Here is a 23,928-nt window from a genome sequence, read left to right on the forward strand (position 1 = left end):
CAGATCCTTCCTAAGAATGTTCCTTAAATAGCACAGGATGGGGAGGATGGGGAGGAAAAACTAACATGGTAATTTAGCACTTCTGGCTCACAGTAATACCTGCCCCCACAAGATTTTCATGTTTAAAGAACATTGTCTTAGCTGGGCTTGGGGGCATACACCCTGTAATCCTGGCACTTGGGAGGCAGGCAGGAGGATCCCAAGTTGGAGGCCAGCATGCACTACATACTGAGACCCTGTCTCAGGGAATTAAAAATATATATATATTGTCTTAATGCCCATTTCCTGACAATTTGGAGATAGGAGGAGGTAAGCAGCAAGATTATCTTCTTAGCAAAACAAAAACACCCATGATCCTCTTCTTAGACCATACCATGTATAGCAAGTACCTGACCAACAAGAGGACATTAGTATTTCTGCAGGGACATAAGGCAAGGTTCTTCGGCTGACACACAGGATAGCAGAGGCAGCAGAGTGCAGGGCAGAGAAGAGCAAAGTCACTAAGTGCTTTATGATTCCAGAGACTGGTTTCAACATGCAATGCACTTTTTTAAATGACCTTTTAGCATAATAAATGCCTTTCTAAGGATTTAATGAAAATGCAACTATCCTTCCTGAAATAACTTTCTTCCTTTGTTTTACATTTTACTTGAAAAAAACGCACTTACACAGATTCATCAATCTCATATACTTTGTAGGTGGATCAGGAATTAAGTATATCATAATCAAACTTCAACTCATCCTTTTACTTTTTTATCTATTATGCCGTGCCTACCACAAGAAAACTAAGTATGGCCTTTTAAGCTGTGGTACAGCAAAAAACACTTGGGTCGGAATCCTACCTATTCATTAACTGGCTGTTAAGGCCCTGGATAAGTCACTAATTCAGTATCTCAACCATAAAATGGGAATAGTTTCATCTACCTTGCAAGACCGTTAAGGATTAGAGATACTATGTAAAGTACCAAATCACTATTGTCACTATTGGCCTCATGAAGGAAAAAAAAAAAAAAACCCTACAATACAAAATTGGCAAAACAGTATTTATGCAATAAATATAAAAAAATTACTTTAAAAAAAGATACACAGTCAATCTTAGATAAGATTCTGAAAACCCTGTTACCTACTTTATTTAAATTGGAGAAGGGTAAAGGGAAAAGAGAAAATTTTCACTCAAATCTGAGGGGCAGCCTCATTGAAAGCAATAGTAACAACACTTTTAGGCCTCTGGGTTACTTTGATCCATAAGGGAAATCTTCCTTGCTTAAAGATTTAAGAGTTTAATTTTTCCCTAGAGCAAGATCATCTATTTTCACTGGAATAAAAGAATAAAGAACAAACTCAATAGCACCAAGTGGGGTTTTAACACAGAAAACAGGGCCAGGTCTGTCCTTTCAAATGCAAATTTTTACATTAAAATGTTTATAAATCATAGTTGTTTTTCTTCTTGATTCAACCCTCCTCCCTCCTGTAATAGAAACCCTAGGAACCCAAAGAACATATGCATTACTAATCAGATATACAATCCAGCTGCCCCTTCCAAACTGGAATCTGATTACTAATGGACTAGACTCAGAGCTGCCCCAAGGGAAAGGAAGCAGTAACTATGCTCTCAGGGAGAACGGATACTGCGGATGCCACCAGTCAAAGAGTCGAACGCTGTGCACTGGATCCAGGATGACTTGCACGCCCTGTTCACTGCGCAGCTTCAAACCTCCACGGACAGGAGAATCTTGGAACACCAGTCTCACCCGATGGTGCCTCATATCCGTGCTCACATTAACAGTAAACTAGAAAGGAAAGGCAAATTTAGTGCTCAACTCAACCTTGGTTTCCTAGGTTGAGTCTAGACATAATTTACACTGGCTAGGTCACAAAGCTACCATTACGCTGTACGACCAACACTTTTGTAAAGATACAAAAATTAAGGGTGATTTTATAAGATCTTCTCAGCTTCATATATTTAAACTACACTAATTAAAGCCTCACAAATGGATGAATAAATTAAGATATACGCACACAGACTACCATCAAGGCCAATTTTTTATAACTGGGTTAGAGCTATAAAAGATGACTTGAAGTGATTTTTTTAACAAGATACCGTTAAACACATGGAACACAAACTTTATCCCATTTTCTTTTGGTGAAATAAGTCAAATACATATATGTAGGTCCCTATAGAGTATAAAACTAGGTCCCTACAGAGTATAAAACCTGGAGGGTTTTAACATAAGACAGAATCTCAATTATACAGAACTACTTGCTAGAATGTATACATGAACATATAAATAGACTCATTAAAAAACAGTCCCTAGAAGGTGAACTGCAATTATAGGACAGTGGCAGTAAAAAGGACTTTTATTTTCTCAATATATTTATGTATTATTTTAATGCTTTAAAGCTATTTTCATTGTGGAGGGAAAGCCACATATTCTCTGAACATAAGCCTAAGATGCAGAGAACACAAATAATGTCAACTTTCAAGTTTGCCAATCCAATTAAACTTTCTTAAACATGGGGGAAAAAAAAACCCACAGGCACATGCATTATTTATTAATTCTTAGTCAAGCCTTGAATTGTCAGAGCATCACACAAAGGACAGAGCTGGTCCCCTATATTTTAATACTCTATTCATAACACCTCATGCATGCCTCAAGGTTCTGATACACAGTGCTCATGTGTAAGTTTCACCATTTTTCCTTTCAGGATAACTTATCAGCCAGGCACTGGTGGCTCATGCCTATAATCCTAGATACTTAGGAGACTGAGATCAGGAGGATTGCAGTTTAAGGTCAGCCCAGGCAAAAAAGTTTGCAAGATTCCCATCTCAACAGAAAATAGCTGGGTATGGTGGCAAGCATCTGTTATCCCAGGTATGGCAGGAAGCATAAAATAGAAGAATCACAGCCCAGGCCAGCCTGAGCAAAAAGTGAGATCTTTGCTCCAAAAAATAACCAGAGAAAAAAGGGCTGGAGGCTCAGGCAGAAGAGCATCAGTGTGAAGCCCTGAGTTCACACCCCAGTACCTCCAAAAAAAAAAAAAGAATGCTTTTCTATCATTAATGATCACTGCACACACATGAAGATGCAAAAAACATTCCTCTTTTCCTACAGAAGGAAACAGATGCAAAATATTCTGATATAATTAACTTCTCCCCAAATCAGTCTGTTGCTAATATACAACTCTGAGTTCAGACTTTATTATTCTTCAGAGATTTCTTCAATGATTAAATTTATAAATCTCAATTCAAAAATGCAGCTTAAAAAGAACTATGGATGACACCTTGAGTGACACCTTGAGGCCCCACTTACCAAGGTAAATATCATTCCCATGACAATTGGAATGAAGATGAAATTGAGGGTGGTAACCTGCAGTAGGCAGCAGTCCTGGTCTGGGTTGGTATGAACATCTTCATACTGAATAGGAGGCTGCAATCGTTCCACACACTTGCTCTTTAATCTAGGAGGCTAAAGAGAACTAAGAATTAATCGAATGGCCTAGAAGAAATATTTGTGTCTTTAAGACTGCTTGAAAATCCAACAGGTCAACTAAAACTAAGGAGATATACTTTTCTTTCTCTCTTCTTTATATACATATTGGTTTCAGGTTGGGGACATGATTATAAAGTACTACTGCACATTGCTTTCTATGCAGAGATGAAAGAAAAGTGCCCTTTAAAAGGTAAAATAGTTGGACGGATAGGTTTATGTTACATGACAAAAAATGGAAACTTACAGCGTTTATTAAATGGGTTGGTTTTTTTGGGGGGGGGCTGGGAGGTACTGGGGTTTGAACTCAGGGCCTTTGCCTTGAGCCACTCCACCAGCCCTATTTTTGTGAAGGATTTTTACAGATAGGGTCTCACAAACTATTTGCCCGGCCTGGCTTCGAACTGTAATCCTCCTGATCTCTGCCTCCTGAGAAGCTAGGATTACAGGTGTGAGCCACTGGCACCCGGCTTAACTGTTCTTCAATATTTGAAAGACTGCAAATTCCTGGTGACTTATTAGCCTCCAAAAAATATCTGTGTTACAGAAGGGATGGAAGCAGAAGTGACCTCCTAATCCTGGGTACCATAAAACAAAGGATTTACAAGTGTCAGAACTAAAGGGAATCTCAACATTCACTTTCCTTCAGTAATTCTGGTATCTGCTTCTAAATCACATCTCTCCACTGCTAAGACCACCCCTCAGTCCTTTCCCAGAAAGACTCTATGGTGGACTTTCTACCAATGTCTAATAGATATCAGATTGTGAGCATCTTACTAAATGTAACACACAGAAGCCAAATTTCTTCCCCAGAATGTTATTTAAATATATCAATAGGAAATTATGATTTACTTAAAAATTTATCTATAATCCACATGCCATCAAATGAGAGATAACTAATTGTATATGTATCATCTGTAGGCTACTAAGTAAAGGGGATGGGGGGAAAAGACTAGAGGATAAGAAGATAGGCAAAACAGCTCTTCACTGTGGCCAACATCTCAGGCACATCCAAGAGCAAAAGGCAGAGTCAGAATGGACTAGTATCTACTTCTCTTAGAAATTCTTTGGTCATCTTCTCCCAAATCACCTCAGATGTAAAAACAAAAATTACTGTTATCTGCAAATACATTTGTGATGATAATCTTGTCTTGAATTGAGAAGGGACTAGGAATAAAGCACCCCTCTGGGTGTGTTGGTGAGGGTATTTCCAGAGATTTAACTAAGGGGGAAACTGCCTTGAATGCAGGTGGTACTGCTCAACAGGCTGAGAGCCCAGATAGAATGAATAAAAGGGGAAGAAAGAAGAAATCTGTGAGCACAGGCATTCTCTCTCTGCTTCCTGGCCATGATGTGAGCTGCTCTGTTCTGCCACACACACCCTCCCTGCCATGATAGACTGAAACTGAGCCAAAAAAAAAAAAAAAATTCCTCCCTTAAGGTGTTTAATGTGAGGTATTTGGTCACAAGTAGAAATAAAAAGCTGATTAATACAGCAAACTGGTACCAAAAGAAGGGTCACTGCTGTGACTACTGGAAAACACGGTTCAGAACCCCAGAACCCTTTGGAACTGGTTTGTGGGAAGAATTTGGAAAAGTTTGGAGATGTGCACTAGAAAAGTCTTAGAATTCTATAAACTCAGCTTGGTGGGTAATTCTGGTGAGAGCAGAAGACCAAAATGCCAGACAGGAATGAGGACAGTTAAGACTATGCTCACAAGATTTCAGATGGGAACAGGGACTCTATTGGGAATTGGCCTAGAGACTATACATTACATTCTGGCACCAAAAAAAAAAAAAGGCCCTACATTATTTCCCTACCCTGAGGCTTTGTGTTAGGCTGAATTTAAAGATGATAGACTACCTACCTAATAGAGGAAATTTCAAAACACAGCCCTTCATTCAGGCTATGGCATAGTTACCAATGGCTGCTTTTAGCCAGTTTTATGGTAAGAATAGAGAGAAAAAAGCAGTGGGGCTGTGGTTTGGCCAGAAGAGGAGTGCTTTTAAAGTTGTAGAGAAGGAAGGTGTGGTGATTGAAGAGATTAGGACCATTAAAAAGAAGCCAAATACTTAGGAAAAATGCCTTGAGGGCATTTCAGGAATCAACAAGACCCTACTCAGGGCAGACCTAAGTGTAAATGTATTTAAGACTTCCCCTTGAGAAAAGAGCACTACCAAGGTACTCTGCTCACCCACAGCTGCCTAGGAAGCTCATTCCCCAGGACACATTTCGCCAGACTCAGCCACCCAGACATTCAGAAGCATGGTCCAAATGGGTCCAATTACTGCTTGAGTTGACAACAGATTTTGGCATTGACCCCATGATGCTAGTTTTGCAAGCATACAGGATGCAAGAGTTCTGGTTTATGGAGGCTTCCACCCAAATTTCAAAGGCAATCCTGGAAGGCCAGGTAATACATGGGCAGGGTCAAGATCCCTATAGGCAGCCTCTGAAAGGGCAATGTGAGGGTGAAGCCTAAGTTGCAATGGAGACTACAGGAAGCTGGAGCCGCCAGGAACATCTGCCCAGGGAAGCTGTAGACAGCAAGCAGGGGTCAGTCCAAGAGAAAGGTCATATGGGCTACAAATGGCAAGACCATAGGAGCAGAACTGCCCAACACCTCTGGGGCCCATGACATGCTGTGTGCCCTAAATGCAGAACAGAAATCTACAGGATTTAATGTTTTTTCTGCTGGATTTCAGTCTTGCTTTGGCCCCATTCCTCCCTTTTGAAATGGAAATGTTTATTCTGTGCCATTGTACACTGGAAGTTCATAATGGTTTTTTAGTTTACAGGGGTTCATAGCTAAGAGCTTGCCCTGCATTTCAGAGACTTTGAACTTAGGCTTTTGAACAATGTTGGAACTGTTAAGACTGTAGAGACTGATGCTTTTGGCATTATGAGATGGATGAGCTTTTGGGGCCAGGAGGGAATGTTACAGTTAAAAAAGATGTATTTGGGTGTCAAATTAACAAGGATGTTTATAATCTTTTTTGGAGGGGAGTAGAGGAAGCAAGACCTTGTACTTGGGCTGGAAGAGTGGCTCAAGCAGTAGAGCACCCTACTTAGCAAGTGTCAGGCTTTGAGCTCAAACCCCAGTACTGACAAAAAAAAAAAAAAGAAAGAAAGACCTTGTACTTGCTAAGTAGGTGCTCTGCCACTTGAACCAAATCCCCATCCCTTTTGGATTCAGGTATTTTAAAAATAGGATCTAACATTTATGCCCAGACCATCTGCCCACATACCTGGGATGACAGGCACACACCATCACACCTAGGTCTTACTGTTTGAGATGGAGTCTCAAAAACTTTTGCCCCAGCTGGTCTCAAACCATGATCCTCCCAATTTCTGTCTCCTGAGTAGCTAGGATTACAGGTCTGAGTCACCAAGCCCTACCTGGAGTGCTTAATCTGAATTGCCAACTTGACTGGATTGAGAAGGGACTGGGAGTTAGTAAAGCACACCTCTGCATGTGTGTCTGTGAGGGAGTTTCCACAGAAGATTAACTAAGTGGGGAAGAAGTGCTCTGACTGTGGGCAGCACCACCCAATAGGTTGGGAATCCAGATGAAATAAAAGGGAGAGAGAGAGAGAGAGAGAGAGAATGAATGAGAATTAGCAATAGCTTCATATTATCTGAAAGCCACAGCAGTTTTCCTCAACTGCCAACATGTCTTCTACAGCTCTTTGTTCTGATCCAGGACCCACCCAAAGTTTACTCTTTGTATTGGGCTGTTACCTTTGTCTTTCAATATAAAAGATTTTTGTTACTTTTCATTATTATAAGTTTTGATTCTTAGTACGTCATTCATGCTTGCTGTTAGGGTTTGAATGCTAATGCCCCCTCCAAAATTCATTTTGGGGTCTTTGGGGGTGATTCAGTCATGAGGGCTCCTCCCTTAGGACTGGGATTAAGATTCTTAGAAAAGAGGCTTCAAAGTGGGTTTAGCCCCTTTTGGCCTTCCACCCTCTGCTATTTGAGGACCCAGCATTCCTCCCCTCTAGGGTGCAGTAAGGCACCAGATTAGAAGCAGAGAGACCAAGACCTCACCAGAAAAAGAACACGCAGGTGCCTTGATCTTGGATCTCCCAGTCTCTAGAACTGTGAGGAAATTAATTTTTGCTCATAATAAATTACCCCATCTATGGTACTTTGTTATAGCAGCACAAATGGACCAAGACAAGTACATTACCTGAGGGCTAGAGGCACGAGTCAAGTGGCAGAGCACCTGTCTAGAAGTACAAAGCCCAAAGTTCAATCAAACCAGTACCACCAACCCCACATCCAAAAAAAGGTATGACCTGAAACACAAAGAGAAAATAAGAAAGACCACCTACCTGTTTCTTAAACTTAAAGTTGAACTCCCACATTGGTTCCTGTCTATTCCCAACAATCTTTCTGCACCAGAAAAGTAAGCACTGTAAAAATAAATAAACAAAAATAAAATAAGGGAGAAAAAAACATCAAAATACACTGTAAGGTTAACAAAAAATAATTAGCAAAAAAATCTTTTTTGACAGCTCTAAAGTCAACCATAATCCCAATGATAGGATTATACCTTGGCACATAAAGACCCACAACTTGACACTGGTGCAATATGAAGACAATCCCAGAGCTGTTCAGGAATAAGAGGGACCAATATAAGTCAACCTCGGAGGCTACTGAGATCAACACCTATTGTTCTCATCTTTAAAGACAGAAACATGGTATCTAGAGACTGGGGCATTTTCTCTCACTCAGAAGGCCTCTGCTCTACATTAAAATATAAGGGTACCCCATAGCCACCAGGCAAGATGATAACAAGGCCATAAGGCAGGCAGAGAGGGCTGGCCTTATAATAGGAGCGAGCCTTTCAAGACCTTGTGGGAACACATAGCCAGTGTGAAAACCAGAGCTGGGCTGAATTCAGTTTGAAGCAAGTCCCTAATGAAAGTCAGGCTATAGCTAGGGTTAAGCACAAGAAGTGAAGTACCTCCCAGGGGATAAGGGGTGGGTCGTCCGCCGTGCCAGCTGTCCTGCCCTTCAGACATGCCCTGTACGTCCTGCTGTTCCATCAAAAATAATGGGCTTGGCTTTAAGGGGAAAACAATTCTGCTGCCATCACAACGGCTCCAGTGTCCCACACAAGCTATGCTACTGAAAAGAGAGAGAGGGGGAATCAAATACGAAAAGGTGGAGTCCAGGAACATAGGACAACTTTCTTTAGGCATGCTGGCAACTACCTGAATGCCATGCGATTGTAGGCATACAAGTGGTGAGGCCATGCATAGGACATCTGCTACTGCAGGTCCCATACCCTCTTCAGGTATCTCACAAGGCATAAAGAAGCAGCCAGATGGCTTGGGCTTACTACCTGAATTAAGATCTTAATTTTCGCTCAACTTTGGCTTTTCACACTCTACTTTTAAAAAAATTAATATATAGTGGCAAGGATATGAAGATACAGGTCTTTTAGAATTTAAGCAGTAGCCCTTGCATTGCGCACTGGAGCCGCTAAGATGTGTAAAGCATGAGAAGTTTGCCCAATACTGCTCTGCTCCCAACACTTGATTCACACCTGGCATGGTTGAGCTCCACCCTTCCCATAATTAGTCTGATACTATCAAATGCTTCTGGGGGAGGAACACTGTAAATGTGAGACAATACACTGCCTGCTCATATTACAAGCAGAAGCAGCTGCTAGGTGAACTGTACTTGCACAGCATGTTACTTAGTCCTGCCCAAAATCCATCAGCTAGCACAATATTAAGGTGAGCTCAGCCAATGGCCCTGACCACCACAGTTTGCAAGTCTAGCAGGGAACCCTGATTATCTTGAAATCAATAGTACACTTTTAATTCACATGTGTCAGGTAGACACATATGACAGGGTAATATTATTACCCTGGAGCTAAACTAGTGAAGAATCATTGTATAATAGTCATGGCCATAAAGACAAAGTATCAGAGAAAAGGAAGTACTATAGAACTTAGGTACTATAGATTTTAGGTGGGAACAATGTAATAAAAATTACCTACAAATTCAAAAGATATGAAATTTATACAATGATATTAGTTAAATGAGAAAAGGGCTAAGATACCAGCTTGCCTAAATAATATCTACTATACTCATCTAGGTTGGCAAAAGTGATTTCTCTAGGTTTTTCATCAGGGAGGAGAAAAGGAGAGAGCGGACCAAAGACTAGTAGGCCTATTTACTAATCAGAAGAATTTCAGAAACTTGAATATAATGTATGAATATAAAATACTAAGAGAATTCTGAGATAAAAATAGCCTAAAACACAGGAAGAATTTTAGAGCCCTAAGACCTATGAATCAGAATACCCTACAAGTCTCTAAGACAACCTAACAGAGCCTGGCAAAAGCCTGGCACAAGGCACTTAGCAATTTTAAGTCTACCTCAGAATCCTTTAAGAATAAAGGGGAATCTCAGGTGTCAAGGTTCATTCGAAAGAGAAAATTGGTGAGCTGCTCATGCTACATCTTTGTAACGTTATTCAAGGACCTTTTAAAAATAATAGTATACACCTACCATTTGAGTTATACTCTTCCTAGCTCAAAATCATTATATCTTAAAGTGGTCCAATGTATAATCCATGAAAAAAGTTAAAATAAAGAGAATAAGGAATACACTAAAAGCACAAGAAAGTTTTGAGGTAAAGATAACATAAGCTAGCTCAGCCCAGTGGGAATGTCTTAGAGAAATGAAATCTCTGACCCCTAAAAGTTGGCATTAGTCCCCTAGCAACCTGAGACCACAAAGAAGCTGAAAACAAGCCACACTGAACAGGCCCACCATACAAAAGTTCATCAGTCAAACCCCAACATTAACTCTTTCTCGCTTACTTTGGAATTCTTTAGTGTGCTGGGAGTGCTTTCTGGAATGGCTGGATTCTTGGAGATTCGAGCAGCAAATGGTTCATACATATGATACAGAGATCGGATCACACATGCCCGGAGACAGCGTAGTTTCTCCATTGACTCTGGTCGCAGACGCAAAGGCAGAGAAGCATCTATTGTGTAGTGCCTGTAACATGACACATTACTCCAACCAACATGTGACCTGTCTCACCTGCTTTCTGTCTCCTAGGACTCCAGTCGCCATATGAACTTTACTATCCTACTCCACTAGCTAGTAGTTAGCTTGCCCCAATTCTCACATACATAAAAATCACCATCTCCTTAACATCTCAGTGACTTCTGCCTCTTCATTTTGTATTCCTGTACTCTTCCACCCTTTTCAAATGTTTAAATCCACGTTTCACTCTACAAAAAAGCAAGCCTCTAAATTGGTAACAGCATAATATACTTCAATTACTCAAAAAGAATCTGCTCTGGAGAAGAACCACCAAAGTCTCCTGTCAGATGTCTCAGCAAGTTTTCTACTCCCTCTACCTCAATATCCATTCCCACCACAGCCTTACAGTTAATTCTCCACTACATTTCTGCACCCATATCAAAAGACAGCCCTTTTATTAATCATATAATTCACTCACCTCTTACCAATACAACTTTGTACAAAAACTATATAGTCCTTCCAGACAACTAGAAAAATCTAAGCAACAACTAATCCAATGGGAAAATAAGCAGATAGGCAACCGTAGCTTTTGATCATTTTAGCTAAGATAAACCTCTGAAGAAAAGTCTAAGTCAGTTGTTTCTGGGACCCGAAGCAGTACTGTTTCCCAAAAGTTGATACTGGAAGGAAAAGGTGACAACCACAGCGAAATAATTACCTGGATGAATCAATAATATCAAATTTAAATTAAAGAAGGGTCAAGGGGTCCAAAGCTAGGTCATACCCAGCCATAGAGTAGAGAACGTAAAAAGAAGTCACCAATTAGGAGTAGTTCCAAATCACAAACAGCAATGAAATCAGCTACAAAGAAAACAGAATGAGCCCTCTGTGGTCGCACCTTCGGTACAACCTGGTCCAAAAGGCAGCAGTACAAGTGACAGTCCAGGCATTCTTACAAATCAGGGAAAAATTCACAATGTCCTCAGGACGGATGTAGGAGGCCAGCAATAGCCAAATATCCATGGGATATTCTTCTCCAGCCCCGTCCAGGTCTTCTGAAACAGAAAAAAGAATAGTATTTTTTGACCTTCTGCTACAAATCTATCGAACAGTTAAGAAAAAGGTGTTAAATAGGTACAAGGAAGCCCCTCAAGTCAATCATTTCCTCCTAAGTCTAGCTTCTAAAAACTTTTGACTCCTATTACTGAAGTGATAGGTTTTGTTCTTAAGTCCTATTCAAAACAACTATTTACATACTATTTTGAAGCTTTCAAAGTTCCTTTGCATAAATTATACCATTCAAATAAAATAATCTTTCAACAGAAATAAGGAAATTATTGTGCCCATTTTAGTAATAAGAAAACAGGCTTGCCACCTAGACGAGGTAACAGAATCCAGGGATTTTTACTCCAATTTCCAACTTTAACTATAAACCCTGTCTTTGATTTTTTTCTTTTTAATACAGCCCACATCCACCATTTTCTTCAGTTTGAGTCATGTAAAAAACAAAATTGGTTTTAAGATGGTATGAGGAAATCTCAAGTGCAAGCTAAAAAAAAAAAAGGGCTAAGTTACAATTATGCTCATTATTCAGTAACTGCCTATAAATGTGTTTCTTTTCTTCTAGTTTCTCCTTGTTCCACTGCCACTTTGGCCTATGATCCTAAGCAGTTAGTCACTCCTTGACAATGTAACCCTACCTCCTCCTCTTCAGGCCTCATTAGTGTTATTCTCTTGACCCTGAGTTCTACTACCCATCTCAGGTTCAGACAATAATACACACTCCATCTGGAATGAACTCTAACCCTAACCCTTAATTCACATGTAGAATGAATAAAAACAGCTTTTCTCTTTGCCAAGGCAAAACCTCCTATACTACCTCCCCAAATTGTCCCTGCTTCCTGCACCTCTACAACTCAATCATATGCTTCATAACACAGACCAACATATCTGAAATAATATCCTCTGTTCTGGTTCCTGTCCCTTCTTGTAATCTCTAGTAACCATTCAAGGTTCCATCTACCACATCCAGGCACCCCTTTCTCTCACTGCATCCTCACTCTCTGAAAGAGAAGGTAAAATGACTATTAGAATTTCCTCTGCAGAGACCAATAAGGACTTATACAAAGCAGAATACTATTAAAAGTCTTTAAGGACACAATTCAGTTCTTACTAAAGAGTTGTCAGTGTTTTGTACATAATTATTAAGAAATTTCCAAGCAAAGGAAATGGATGGGGTTGGTTCAAGTGGTAGAGTGCCTCCCTTGTAAGCGTGAGGCCCTGAGTTCAAATCCCAGTACTGCAAAAAAACCAAAACAAAACAAAAAAGGAAATGGACTCAGTAAAGGAAAGCTACATGGAAATAAATCATAAAGAACATAAAGAATTTTGACCGGCATAGGTTAAGAGGAAAAGCATCCAAGTGCAAAAAAAAAACAGCTAACACAAAGGGGAGAAAAAACCCACATGTGTAGGCAGTAAAGACAAAAGTCTAACAAGATTTTGATGATGTTAAGAAATTAATGAGCCAGGTGCTAGGATGTGACTCAACTGGTAAAGCACTTGCCTAGCAAGCATAAGGCCCTGAGTTCAGACCCCAGTATGTCCAAGAAAAGAAAGAAATTGATAAGCCAGGTGCACACCTGTAATCCTGGCACTCAGGAGGCTGAGACAAGAGGATCGCAACTTCTAGGGCAGACTGGGCTACACAATGAGATCTTATCTCAAAACAACAAAAACAATGGCTGGGAATATGGCTCAAGTGGTAGAACACCTGCCTGCCAAGCTCAAGGCCCTGAGTTCAAACCCTAATACTACCCAAAAAAAAAAAAAAAAAAAAAAAAGAAAGAACCTAATGGTGATAACGTGAAGCAAGGAAGTAAACAATGAACTATTAAGTCACAAGTCATAGATCTGGTAAGCGACTGGTATCCTGAATATATAAAGAATTCTTATAACTCAATAATATAAACTTTTTTTAATTTTTGAATAGATATTTCTCCAAAGAAAATGTACAAATAGTTAATAAGTACATAAAAAGATGCTCAACCTAATTAGCCGTCAGAAAAATGCAAATCAAAATCACAATAAGATATTATTTCACATCCACTGTAATTTAAAAAGTCATACAAGCTGGGCATGGTTGCAGGCACTTGTGGTAAGATGATCACAGTCTGAGGCAGACCCCAAACAAAAATGCAAGACCTTACCTAAAAAATAACTGAAGCATAAAAATAAAATCAGGCACTACAATTTCAAGTTGACAGTAACAAGTATTGGCAAGGATGCGGAAAAGCTGAAGCATTCATACACTACTGGTAGAAATATAAAGTAGTACATCCACTTTGGAAAAGTTTGGTGATTCCTCAAAAAGTTAAACATAGGTTACTACATGACCCAGCAATTACACTCCTGCCTAAAAGAACTGAAAGCATATACCCACATAAAAACTTGCCCAAAAATGTTCACCAGTATTACACATAATAAACAAGCAAAAAGCATTCAAAGCCAGGTGTGGCAGAACACACGTGTAATCCCAGCACTCAGGAGGCTGAGGCAAGAGGATCTGGAGTTTGAGGCCAGCCTGAGCTACACACCAGAACCTGTCTCAAAATTTTAAAAAAAGAAATATTTTTTATATGTATATAAAATACATGTATGTGTGCATATACATACACACACACACATATATGGATATATACATAAGTCCCTAATAGAATGTTCCTAAGTAGGGATTTTTAGTGAGAAATTAAGGAAGAATGAAGTGTAAGAAATGTATCAGTTTTTGAATTCTGGAAAAGCAAGGTATCACTGGCAATAACTGGTATAATAGCAAAGTAATGTCAGTTCATTAATTTATTATGTCAATACTCATACATCTTATTCTCAAGTAGAAGTTAAAGTTCTAAGTTAAAGTTCTAAGTTAAAGATCTAAGACCAAAATTACACATATAATTTATTATTTCTCTGCTTCCCCCTAACCCTAGCTGACTATCAGAGCCACCTTAGCCTTAAGAATAGCTAATTTGGGCGAGGCATGAGTATCTCATGCCTGTAATCCTAGCTATTTGGGAGAATGAGATTGGGAGAACCATGGGTCAAAGGCTGAGGGGAGAGGCAGTTCTCAAGACCCCTTTTTCAATCAACAGCTGGGCACAGTGTCACACACCTGTCATCCCAATTATGCAAAAGGCTGAGATTGGGAGGATGAGAGTTCCAAGGCTCTGGCAAAAAAGTTCACAAAACCCCACCTCAACAAAAAAAGGCAGGGCACAGTTGCACAATATCTGTCATCCCAGCTACAGTGGGAAGTCTACAATAGGATAGTAGTCCAGGCTGGCCTCAGCAAAAAGTGAAACCTTAGCTCCAAAACAAACAGAATAAGTGCTGGAGGAATGGCTCAGGTGGTAGAGCCTAGCAAGCATGATGCCATGAGTTCAAACCTCATAAACAAAAGATGATATGGGCTCCACCCCAACAGATTCTGATTCATTGACTCTGGAACAAAACATGGGAATCAAAATGATTGTGTGGCACATTATATACCATTTGTTTATTTTTCTTTGTTTCTTTTGTATCTTATCACCATTAAGATTAAACATCATACACTTTTCTATTTTCATAGTGCCTATTAAGACATAAAGTAGCCATTATAATTGCAGAGTACTTGAAAGCCCATGATAACATCTAATTTTATCCGAAATAAAAATGGTTGTGTATAATCCACATACTCGGGGAAACATTTTTTTCACACCTCTGCTTCCTTACACATTAAGAAATCCAGAAACTCAAGTTTTTACCTGATAATGACATGCTCTCAATAAATGGTTAGTACAGTCCAGTTCACAGGTCCAGAAATTTATGACTCTTCCCTCAAATGTAGACAAAGTAAAAAAGCCAAGTGTATTAATAGCTACTGTCTCATTATCAATATCTTAGTTGAAAGCCTGGTTTGCGCCAAACCCTGGTTCCTCACTGCTTCAATCTCCCCTTATGCAGAGAAAATGACAACTTCAATTATCACCACAGACAGGACTAATAAGCCTGTACCTTTGTGCCTCTTGCTTTTCTTTTTTCTGGAGATGGTTCTCTTGTGGATGCTTTCCTCCTGGGCATCCATCTCATCACTACTGTCAATGTCACAAGGCTCACCAACCACAGAAAGAGCTTCCTCTGCAGGAACCTGGGAGGCTTCCAAGCCACAAAGAGATTTTACTAGAAGAAAATAAGAAAAGAATGAGATGGCACACAGTCCCACCCAGAAGTGCAAACACCTTAGCCAAGATATCACCATCTATCAGGGAAGGGGTGGGGAGCCATGTGAGACAGACTGCTGGAGGAAGCTGAGAACCTATAACCAAGATAAAACGGAATTTTAGCATTTTAATGACAAAAATTTGGAAAGTAATTGGCAAAGTGACTTCAAAGCTGCAAAAACTTGACTCCTTAAAAGTGCCAACTTCAGCCCTGAAAATAAAGGAAAGGCACAACTCATTCACTGTGATCCTCACAGGATAATAAAGATGAATTCTATTCTCGTTTACAGAAACTCTGAGGAGCAATGTTTGAGAAGAAGTGGATCCGATTTAACCCTGTTCCTGAGCTGGAGACAGAAGTGTCATAAAACAAAAGCTTCAGGGGACAGCGAGTAAAAAGCTCGAAAGCAAGAGAAACACCAGAAGAGGAAAGGAACACGTCAAGGTGATTACATGAGGAAGCCAACTGTAGAGTAAAATACATATCAACTACCGAAAGAAATTAATACTCAGGAAGAAGCAGTGGAAACTAGTGATGATTACACAAAGCTGGGCTGGTTTGGTTTTAACGCAAGGACAGAAACACAGTATTTCAGGCACAGAAACTGCCAGTCTTGGCTAATCCTCCTCCCACCCCTCCCCCGGAGATGAGAGCAAACAGTGAGAAGAGCAAACACATTTATGGAAAGACGCCCAAAGGACTGCAGGAAAAACACCGAAATAAAATTCCAGGAAAATAAAGCGCCTCGTTCTGACTCGCCAGAAGCCTACCTTCCTGCTGAACAGCGTTGGCGACGGCTTTCTTGACCCGTCCAGACCTCACGACTGCCGGATCCGAGTTGGCATAATCCGCCACGGTCACTGAAACACAGCACCAAGCCTCCAGGTAGAGGCCTTTTCTCCAGGGTCTTCCCCACCCAGACCTCCTCACTCCGGGATCCCAGCCCAGCCGCCCTTCCCTTCCGGCAGAGAAGCGCTCGGTCCCGGCGGTCCAGCCCCCTCCCAGCCGCCAGCCCCAGGTCTTGCAGCGTCCTCACCCCCGACCCACCTCGCCCCGAACAGGCGTCGTGGGCCCGGAACTTGAGTCGCTTTCCTCTCTTGGGCATGGCGACTGTGTCTGGGCGAGGCCGGCCTAGAGGGCCGGGACCCCGGGCCATGTCTCGGGCGGAAGAACCGGCTCCGGGAGCCAGAGGCCAGCTCCGCCCGGCTCCGCGGCCATCCCGCACCCTAGGCCGCTGCTCTCGCGATGACTAGCCTAGGGCGCCGGGCCCCGTTGGCGGCCGACGCTCCACTTCGACAACCAATCACCGCCGGGCTTTGGCATACGTCATCACCCGGCGTCCTCAGCTCAAGCTGGCTTTGGTTTCCAGAAGTGTCCAGTGCTCTTCTGCGAGTTGTTCTTGTTTTCGCCTTGTTTTATTTCTTGGTTATGACACCAAAACACAGCCAACAGAGGCAAAAATAGGCGATGTGAACTGCATAAAAACAAAATGGGTGGTGTCAGACGCGGCACTCACACCCGCGTTGATTTAAGTTTACATCCTGGTGTCCCGGATGCTTCCTGCTTACGCCGCTGCCCAGTCTCCAGGTCCGCTTCAGAACCCAAAAGCACATGATCAGGTTGTGTGTTATGTCTCCAGCACTCAGGCCGCGTAGACTGTGCTCTTGCTATTTCTATGTGGGTGTATAAGAGTCTTGACTGAAATTCCTTTTTATGAATGTGTGGATTTCTGAATTCTCAAATTGGGGAAGGGGTGCTTCAGTTTTTCAGTTATTACCATCCCCCAAGCAAAATTCCACAAGGATCGGTGAGGAAAGAATACCATCTTTCCTGTATATTATGAAGTCCTGGGTTAAGGGTTTTTTTATCCTTGTAACTTCTTCCAGCTTCCTAGGAGTGACAGGCCCTAGCTTGAGAAATGGTAGCATCCCATCTGCCGGACACCTCCTTAAAGTGCCACCCGAAGAATTTGGAAGGAGGCTCCATTTTGATCTAATTAGCTACTGTACACAAAAGTTCATTAGGAGCAAACGACTGGCTTATTAGCATCATGAAACACTACATCTAGGGGTCGAGCTAATAGGCTTGAATCAACTAGGAATTATAATTGAAGCGAAACGTAATTGTTTATAATCATAAAATACCTAATTTAACTTACCTAAAATTATAATGAGAAACAAAGGTCCAATAGAATATTAACTAAACGGGAATTGTTTCAAATAATTTTCCACATATACATAATTCATGTTTGTAGTTAGGTTCAAAGTACAGATGGTAAGCACTGAGTCTTCTCATTTCACATTATCAATAAAAAATTCATGAGGCTTTCGTGCATGTAGATTTCTGCTCATGTGGTACTCTGTTGAAAACACAGAATCGGACTTTGAAGGGAATCAAAGATGTAAGAGACATAGGTCCTATTAATACACTACTGAAAACAAGAAAACAAGGGTTTTAATTGAAAGGTTCTCTCATTTTAATGCATTGAAATAAAAGAAGTGTTAGTTCCCAAAACATTTGACTGAGAAGATCTTCAGCAAGCAAGGCCTCTCAGACTCAAGTCATTTGGCCACTTTCGTGGAACAAAAGACATTGATCTTTGATTCCTTCTTTTATGAAAAAGGAATACTTTCAATTAATGCCACTGTTAATTTCCAGACCCAATGATACATGTTGTTCCTAGAAAGACAAATTGTAAAAGTTACTAAAATTGCTATTATATGTAAATATAAGTTGCCTAACCTATCAGGAAGAAGGTGGAAAGAGAATGTTCTAAAATCTTACTCCTCAATAAAGCAAGAAATGTAAGGAAAATATATCAATACATGTAGTATTAGGGTGCTATCATTCTAGATTATGTCCATCCTACTGTTTGGTATTAAATTGTCCTTTATTTTGTGCAAATTATAAATTATGGTGGGAGTAGTTGCCTTTTAAGATCCTTGTCAAATTTTAAATTTAGCAAATCTGTATTGGTTGTCAGAATCTTTGGTTGAATTTTAATTTTAATAGCTTGTGAAACCCTAAAACCTGAGAACCATTGCTTTGGAGACATCCTAAAATTAATCCTTCTAATTTGAAGAAATTCATGACAGTGAAATTTCCTATTGGAGGCCGTTTAATAACATGAAGCAGTATCTGAAAACCGTAGAGTGCAAATTAAATCAGGTTTACTGACAGGTCCAAAACCTGTCTCTGCCACTTACTGTCTACGTGGAAAAGTTAACTGCTCTAGGCTTCAGTTCCCTTGCCTATAAATTTCTGGTAACACCTGCTTCACAGAGTTATTGAAATAAAAAGCATGCAGTAAGCACTCCATAAGTGTCACCTATTATTATTGTGGTAGGGATAGTTAAAGTTGTGGTAAATAACAAGACATCTTAGGTGTCCAATTACTTTTTGCTTCTACTTCATGAAACTAGATTTCTGGGGGAGGGAGTCAAAAGCAAGACAGCCATTCCAGTTGATTAAAATGCTAGAAGACTAGCTGATGTTTATTGAGTACTTAGCCCGAAAGTGGCAGGGCCAGAATTTAAACTGAAGACTGTCTTTAATGACCATATCTAAAACCACTACACTATGTCACATCTACAAAAGAAGAAAATTATAGTAAGCCTTTACCTTTGATTAATAACCTATAAAAGTAATCTCCCAAGCAGGTGTAGAGTCAAACAGTTACTAAGACAGAGAAAACCTGTAAAAACAAGCTGCTGTGTTTCTATGAATTTCTGTGATGTACCAAAGCTGTGGACAAGGTCTGAGAAGAATCTGATTTAGAGTTAAGAATTCAGTGGCATGAGAAAATGTACTTTAATTAAATCTGGGGGAAAGTCATTATGACTAACTTTATAAGCCTTATTTAAAATATATGGTAAAAATAGTTTCTCTGGCTAAGTTCAGGTGGATGCTGAGCATTTTTCAGTTAATGATAGTGGAATCTCAGGCTTTAGCAGCTGATGTCTAAGTTTGAATCACTGCTCTTCCTGTTAACAGCTACTTGACAAAATTACTTAGTCTCTTAATCTATGGAATGGGCATCATAATGGTCCCCAGTTCATAGAGCTGTGAGGATTAAATGAGAAAGTGTATGGAAAGCTCTTCGATCAGTACCTGGCACGTACTAAGCAAATGAATATTAGCTACGCTTACAACTAGAAGCACTCAAATGAGTCAGATGAAGCGTTGATTCAGCAGTACTACATAGCAGTCACCCTGGTGGAACTTTATAAAAACAGGTGACCTGGCCTCATACCCAAAGATTCAGGGCACCTACATTTGAAAAAACTGATCCCTAGGTAATTTCATGGTTCAGCCCATATATTGGAAACCATGAGTTTACATCAAGGGCAGGTAATTCATAGGCTCCAGGCCAAATCTGATCCCTACCTGTTTTTGTAAATAAAATTATATTGGATCACAGACAGGCCTATTCATTTGTGTTTTATCTGTGGCTACTTTCTTCTTTTGTAACAACTGAGAATTTATTAAAATTGATAGAACAACTTTAGCTTTCACACCTGGCTTAGTTTTGTCAAAAGTAATCCACTTGCCAGGCACTGGTGGCTCATACCTGTAATCCTAGCTACTCAGGAGGCAGAGATCAGGAGGATCACGGTTTGAAGCCAGCCAGGGCAAATAATTCGCAAGACCCGATATCAAAAAACCCTTCACAAAAATAGGGCTGTTGGAGTGGCTCAAGCTGAAGGCCCTCAGTTCAAGCCTCAGTACTGCAAAAAAAAAGCCATTTAACAAGCTGAGAAGCAACAGAGCCAGTCAGTAGCCTCATGGGTTCTCATCTGGATTCTTCTATGAATCAGCTTGAATTTTGCTGAGTATTAGGCCCTTCATACGTCACAGGAGTTTTTCTCATGCTGATTTTCAGAATCATTTTCTTTTTGGGGAGGTGATACTGGATTTTTTTTAATTATTCATTTATTCACACGTGCATACATTGTTTGAGTCATTTCTCCCCCCTGCCCTCCTTCCCCACCCGATACTGGGGTTTGAACTCAGGGCCTCATGCTTGCTAGGCAGGCACTCTACCACTTGAGCCACTCTGCCAGCCCTGTTTTTGAGTTGGGTTTTTTTGAGATAGGGTCTCATGAATGTTTACCTGGGCTGACTTCAAACCTCCATCCTCCTGATCTCTGCCTCCTGAGTAGCTAGGATTACAGGAAGAAGTCACCAGCTTCTGGCTTGATATTCAGAATCTTGAGGAGATATGAACTGGTCCTTACAATTTGAGAATTTCTTCCCTGTGCCCCTCTGATCAAGGCTGCACACTGGAGGTTTCCGTTGTGGTTGGTTAGGGCAGTTTTAATTTGGTTCATGACCACCTCTTCTTCCACTAGTCTTTCCCATATTTTTAAAAGCCACATCTGGGAATCAAGAGCAGGAGCTAATGGACCAAGATTCTGCTACAGCCATGGCCATGTCTGCACGGCTCCCTCAAAGAGGGATCTGTGGCTCCTTTCTCTCTACAGTTGTGTAGTTGAGGCAAAGACTATGTGCTCCTCAAAGTCGAAAATGTTTACTGCAACTTGCAGTTTAGAATGAAGCTCCTGGGTGTTCTACACCACATGGGGGCAGTAGAGCCTCATTACAGGATCAAGATTCTATACCTAATAAAACTTAAAATTTCACTCTGCAAAACTAAACACACTGGGAATTACATAAATGAATATGTTTTTCTTACTTACAGGTTCCTGTCTCTAATTTCCAATATAGTATGCATAACTATATTCTGTCTGGAAGACACCTATATATTGTATAGTTGTATAGTACTCCCGTCTCTGTCTACCATTCATGAGACTAGTAAGAACAGCTTTGACTACTCTTTTTTTTTTTTCCTCCACAACCTAGTCATTTCTTGTATCTCTACACTCCAAACTTGCATCTTCAAAACTTACTTAGCCAGATACTGGTGGTGGCTCACGCCCATAATCCTAGCTACTTGTGAGGCTGAGACAGGAGAACCACTGTTCAAGACCAGCCCTGGTAAATAGTGCAGTGAGACCGCCATCCCCAAAATAACCAAACCAAAATGTAGTGGAGGCTTGGCTTAAGTGATAGAGAGCCTGCTTTGCAAGTGTGAAGCCCTAAGTTCAAACCCCAGTCCTACCCCCCTGCCAAAAAAGAAAGAAATATTGCTCTCCAGGGTAGCCAGTGACTTCCTAACTGCATTTTCTAAGTTGTCTCTTCTTGGAATTCTAGAGACCCCACCCTTCTTGAAAGCATTTCATCATGGCACTTCACTTTCTCAGTTTCCTTCTGTTATTTGGAAATGCAATGTCCTCCCACACTCAAAGGCTCATGTGTTGAAGACTTGATCCCCAGCTGGTAGAACTATTAGAGGTAACTGGATCATGCGGGCTCTCACCTAATAAATGAATTAATCCATTGATGGGTTCAGTTTTATGGCCTTATTGGAAGGCGGTATAAACTAGGAGGTGGAGCCAAGTTGGAAGAAGGTCACTGGAGGTGTCCTCTTGAAGGATATACCTTGTCGCTGATCCCTACCTGTCTCACACGCTCTGCTTCCTGTATGTCAGGAGATGAACCACTGTGTTCCAGAAGAGGTTTGATCAAGCATCATGTCTGAAGGATAGACCAGAGCAGGTTGGGGATACACACAATCTTCCTCATACTCATAATTCTACACTTTGTGATGCAGTCAAACTTGGGACCAGACTCAAATCTGACCTTTGGTCCTTTATTCTGTCTTCTCCATCAGGAAATACCTGCTTCATTTCTTTCTTCTGGTAACATAGCATTTCTATAAGATGCAAAAATGTGGAGCTACGTTGTTCACTGTAAACACTGTACTTGCAGCTTATGTAGCTGAGAGCTCTAGGGATTTTCAAGTTTTGTCTATGTTGGAACATGAATCCAAACATTTCTTTTTCTTGCTGAATAATATCCCATTGTATGTATATACATTATGTTTATCCATTTGTCTGTCTATGGACATTTGAGCACATAAATATCTCTTTGAGACCCTACTTTCAATTCTTTTGGTATAGACCCAAATTGGAATTGCTGGATTATATGGCAATTCTGTTTTTTTCAAAAACTTCCATTCAGTTTTCCACAACAGTTGCTCTATTTCACAGTGCATAAGGGTCTCGATTCCTACACATCTTTGCCAATGTTGATTGTTTTCTATTTGTGCTTTGTGGGTTTTATTTTGTTTCGTTTTTCAGTGCTGGGATCAAGCCTAGGGCCACGAGCATGCTAAGCACATGCTCTACCACTGTGCTGACTCCCTAGCCCTGTTTTCTGATATTTTTTTTGTGTGTGGTACTGGAGTTTGAACTCAGGGCTTACACCTTGAGCCACTCCACCAGCCTTTTTTGTGATGGGTTTTTATGAGCTAGGTTCTCTCAAACTATTTTGCCCAGGCTGGCTTGGAATTGAGGTTGGAGAGGATCTCTACCTCCTCAATAGCTAGGATTACAGGCATGAACCACTGGTGCCAGGCTTATTTTCTGATTTTTAAATGGTAACTATCCACACAGGTGCGAGAAAGACTTTCACTGTGGTTTGATTTGCACTGCCCTGATGAACAGGGATATTGAGCATCTTTTCATGTGCTTTGGCCATTTGTGTATTTACTTTGAAGAATGTCTGTTCAAGTTCTTTGCACATTTTTGAATCAGGTTATTCATTTTTGTTGTTGAGTTTTAGGAATTCTTTACATATTCTGGATACTAATCTCTTATCAAGTATGTAACTAGAAAATATTTTCTTCTATTTTGTGGGTTGCCCCTTTACTCAGTTCATAGTAATTTTTTCCAAGATTCTGCCTTTTGAATAGGCTTGCTTTTTTTTCTTTTTTCTCTTCCATTTTTATTAGGATATATTCATTGTATAGAGGAGATTCACTGTGACATTCCCGAATAGCTTTTCAATAGTATATATATATATATATATATATATATATATATATATATATATGCAACATTTTTTAATGTAGGGTTAAAAGTAGGGTTTCACTGTGTAGCTCAGGGTGACCTCAAACTTGCAATCTTCTTGCTCCAGACTCATCAGTGCTGGAATTACAGATGTGGGTCCTCACACCTGGCACGCCAAAATTTTTTATTTTCATGAAGTGCAATTTGTCTGTTCTTTCTTTTTTTGACAATGCCTTTGGTGATATATCTAA

The 23,928-nt window shown here is 40.4% G+C and overlaps 1 protein-coding gene across 2 annotated transcripts; it reads right to left on the bottom strand.

Annotated features, from left to right (window-relative positions):
- Positions 1-1,100: 1,100 nt before the first annotated feature.
- Tmem183a (transmembrane protein 183A) lies at positions 1,101-17,027 on the bottom strand. 2 transcript variants are annotated; one of them, XM_074048607.1, is made up of 8 exons: positions 16,812-17,027; positions 16,535-16,624; positions 15,558-15,722; positions 11,407-11,560; positions 10,337-10,517; positions 7,830-7,910; positions 3,312-3,467; positions 1,101-1,790 (listed from the first exon to the last, which is right to left on the bottom strand). In XM_074048607.1, exons 1-8 carry the CDS (start codon positions 16,918-16,920, stop codon positions 1,605-1,607), a joined length of 1,122 nt encoding a protein of 373 aa, XP_073904708.1. In that variant the 5' UTR covers positions 16,921-17,027; the 3' UTR covers positions 1,101-1,604. The 2 variants fall into 2 exon arrangements, with proteins under 2 accessions (XP_073904708.1, XP_020019162.2); XM_020163573.2 differs by having other exon boundaries at positions 11,407-11,563; positions 16,812-17,025.
- Between the last annotated feature and the right edge of the window lie 6,901 nt (positions 17,028-23,928).

The sequence above is a fragment of the Castor canadensis genome, chromosome 11 (genome assembly GCF_047511655.1).
Source record: "Castor canadensis chromosome 11, mCasCan1.hap1v2, whole genome shotgun sequence".
Lineage (NCBI taxonomy): Eukaryota > Metazoa > Chordata > Mammalia > Rodentia > Castoridae > Castor > Castor canadensis.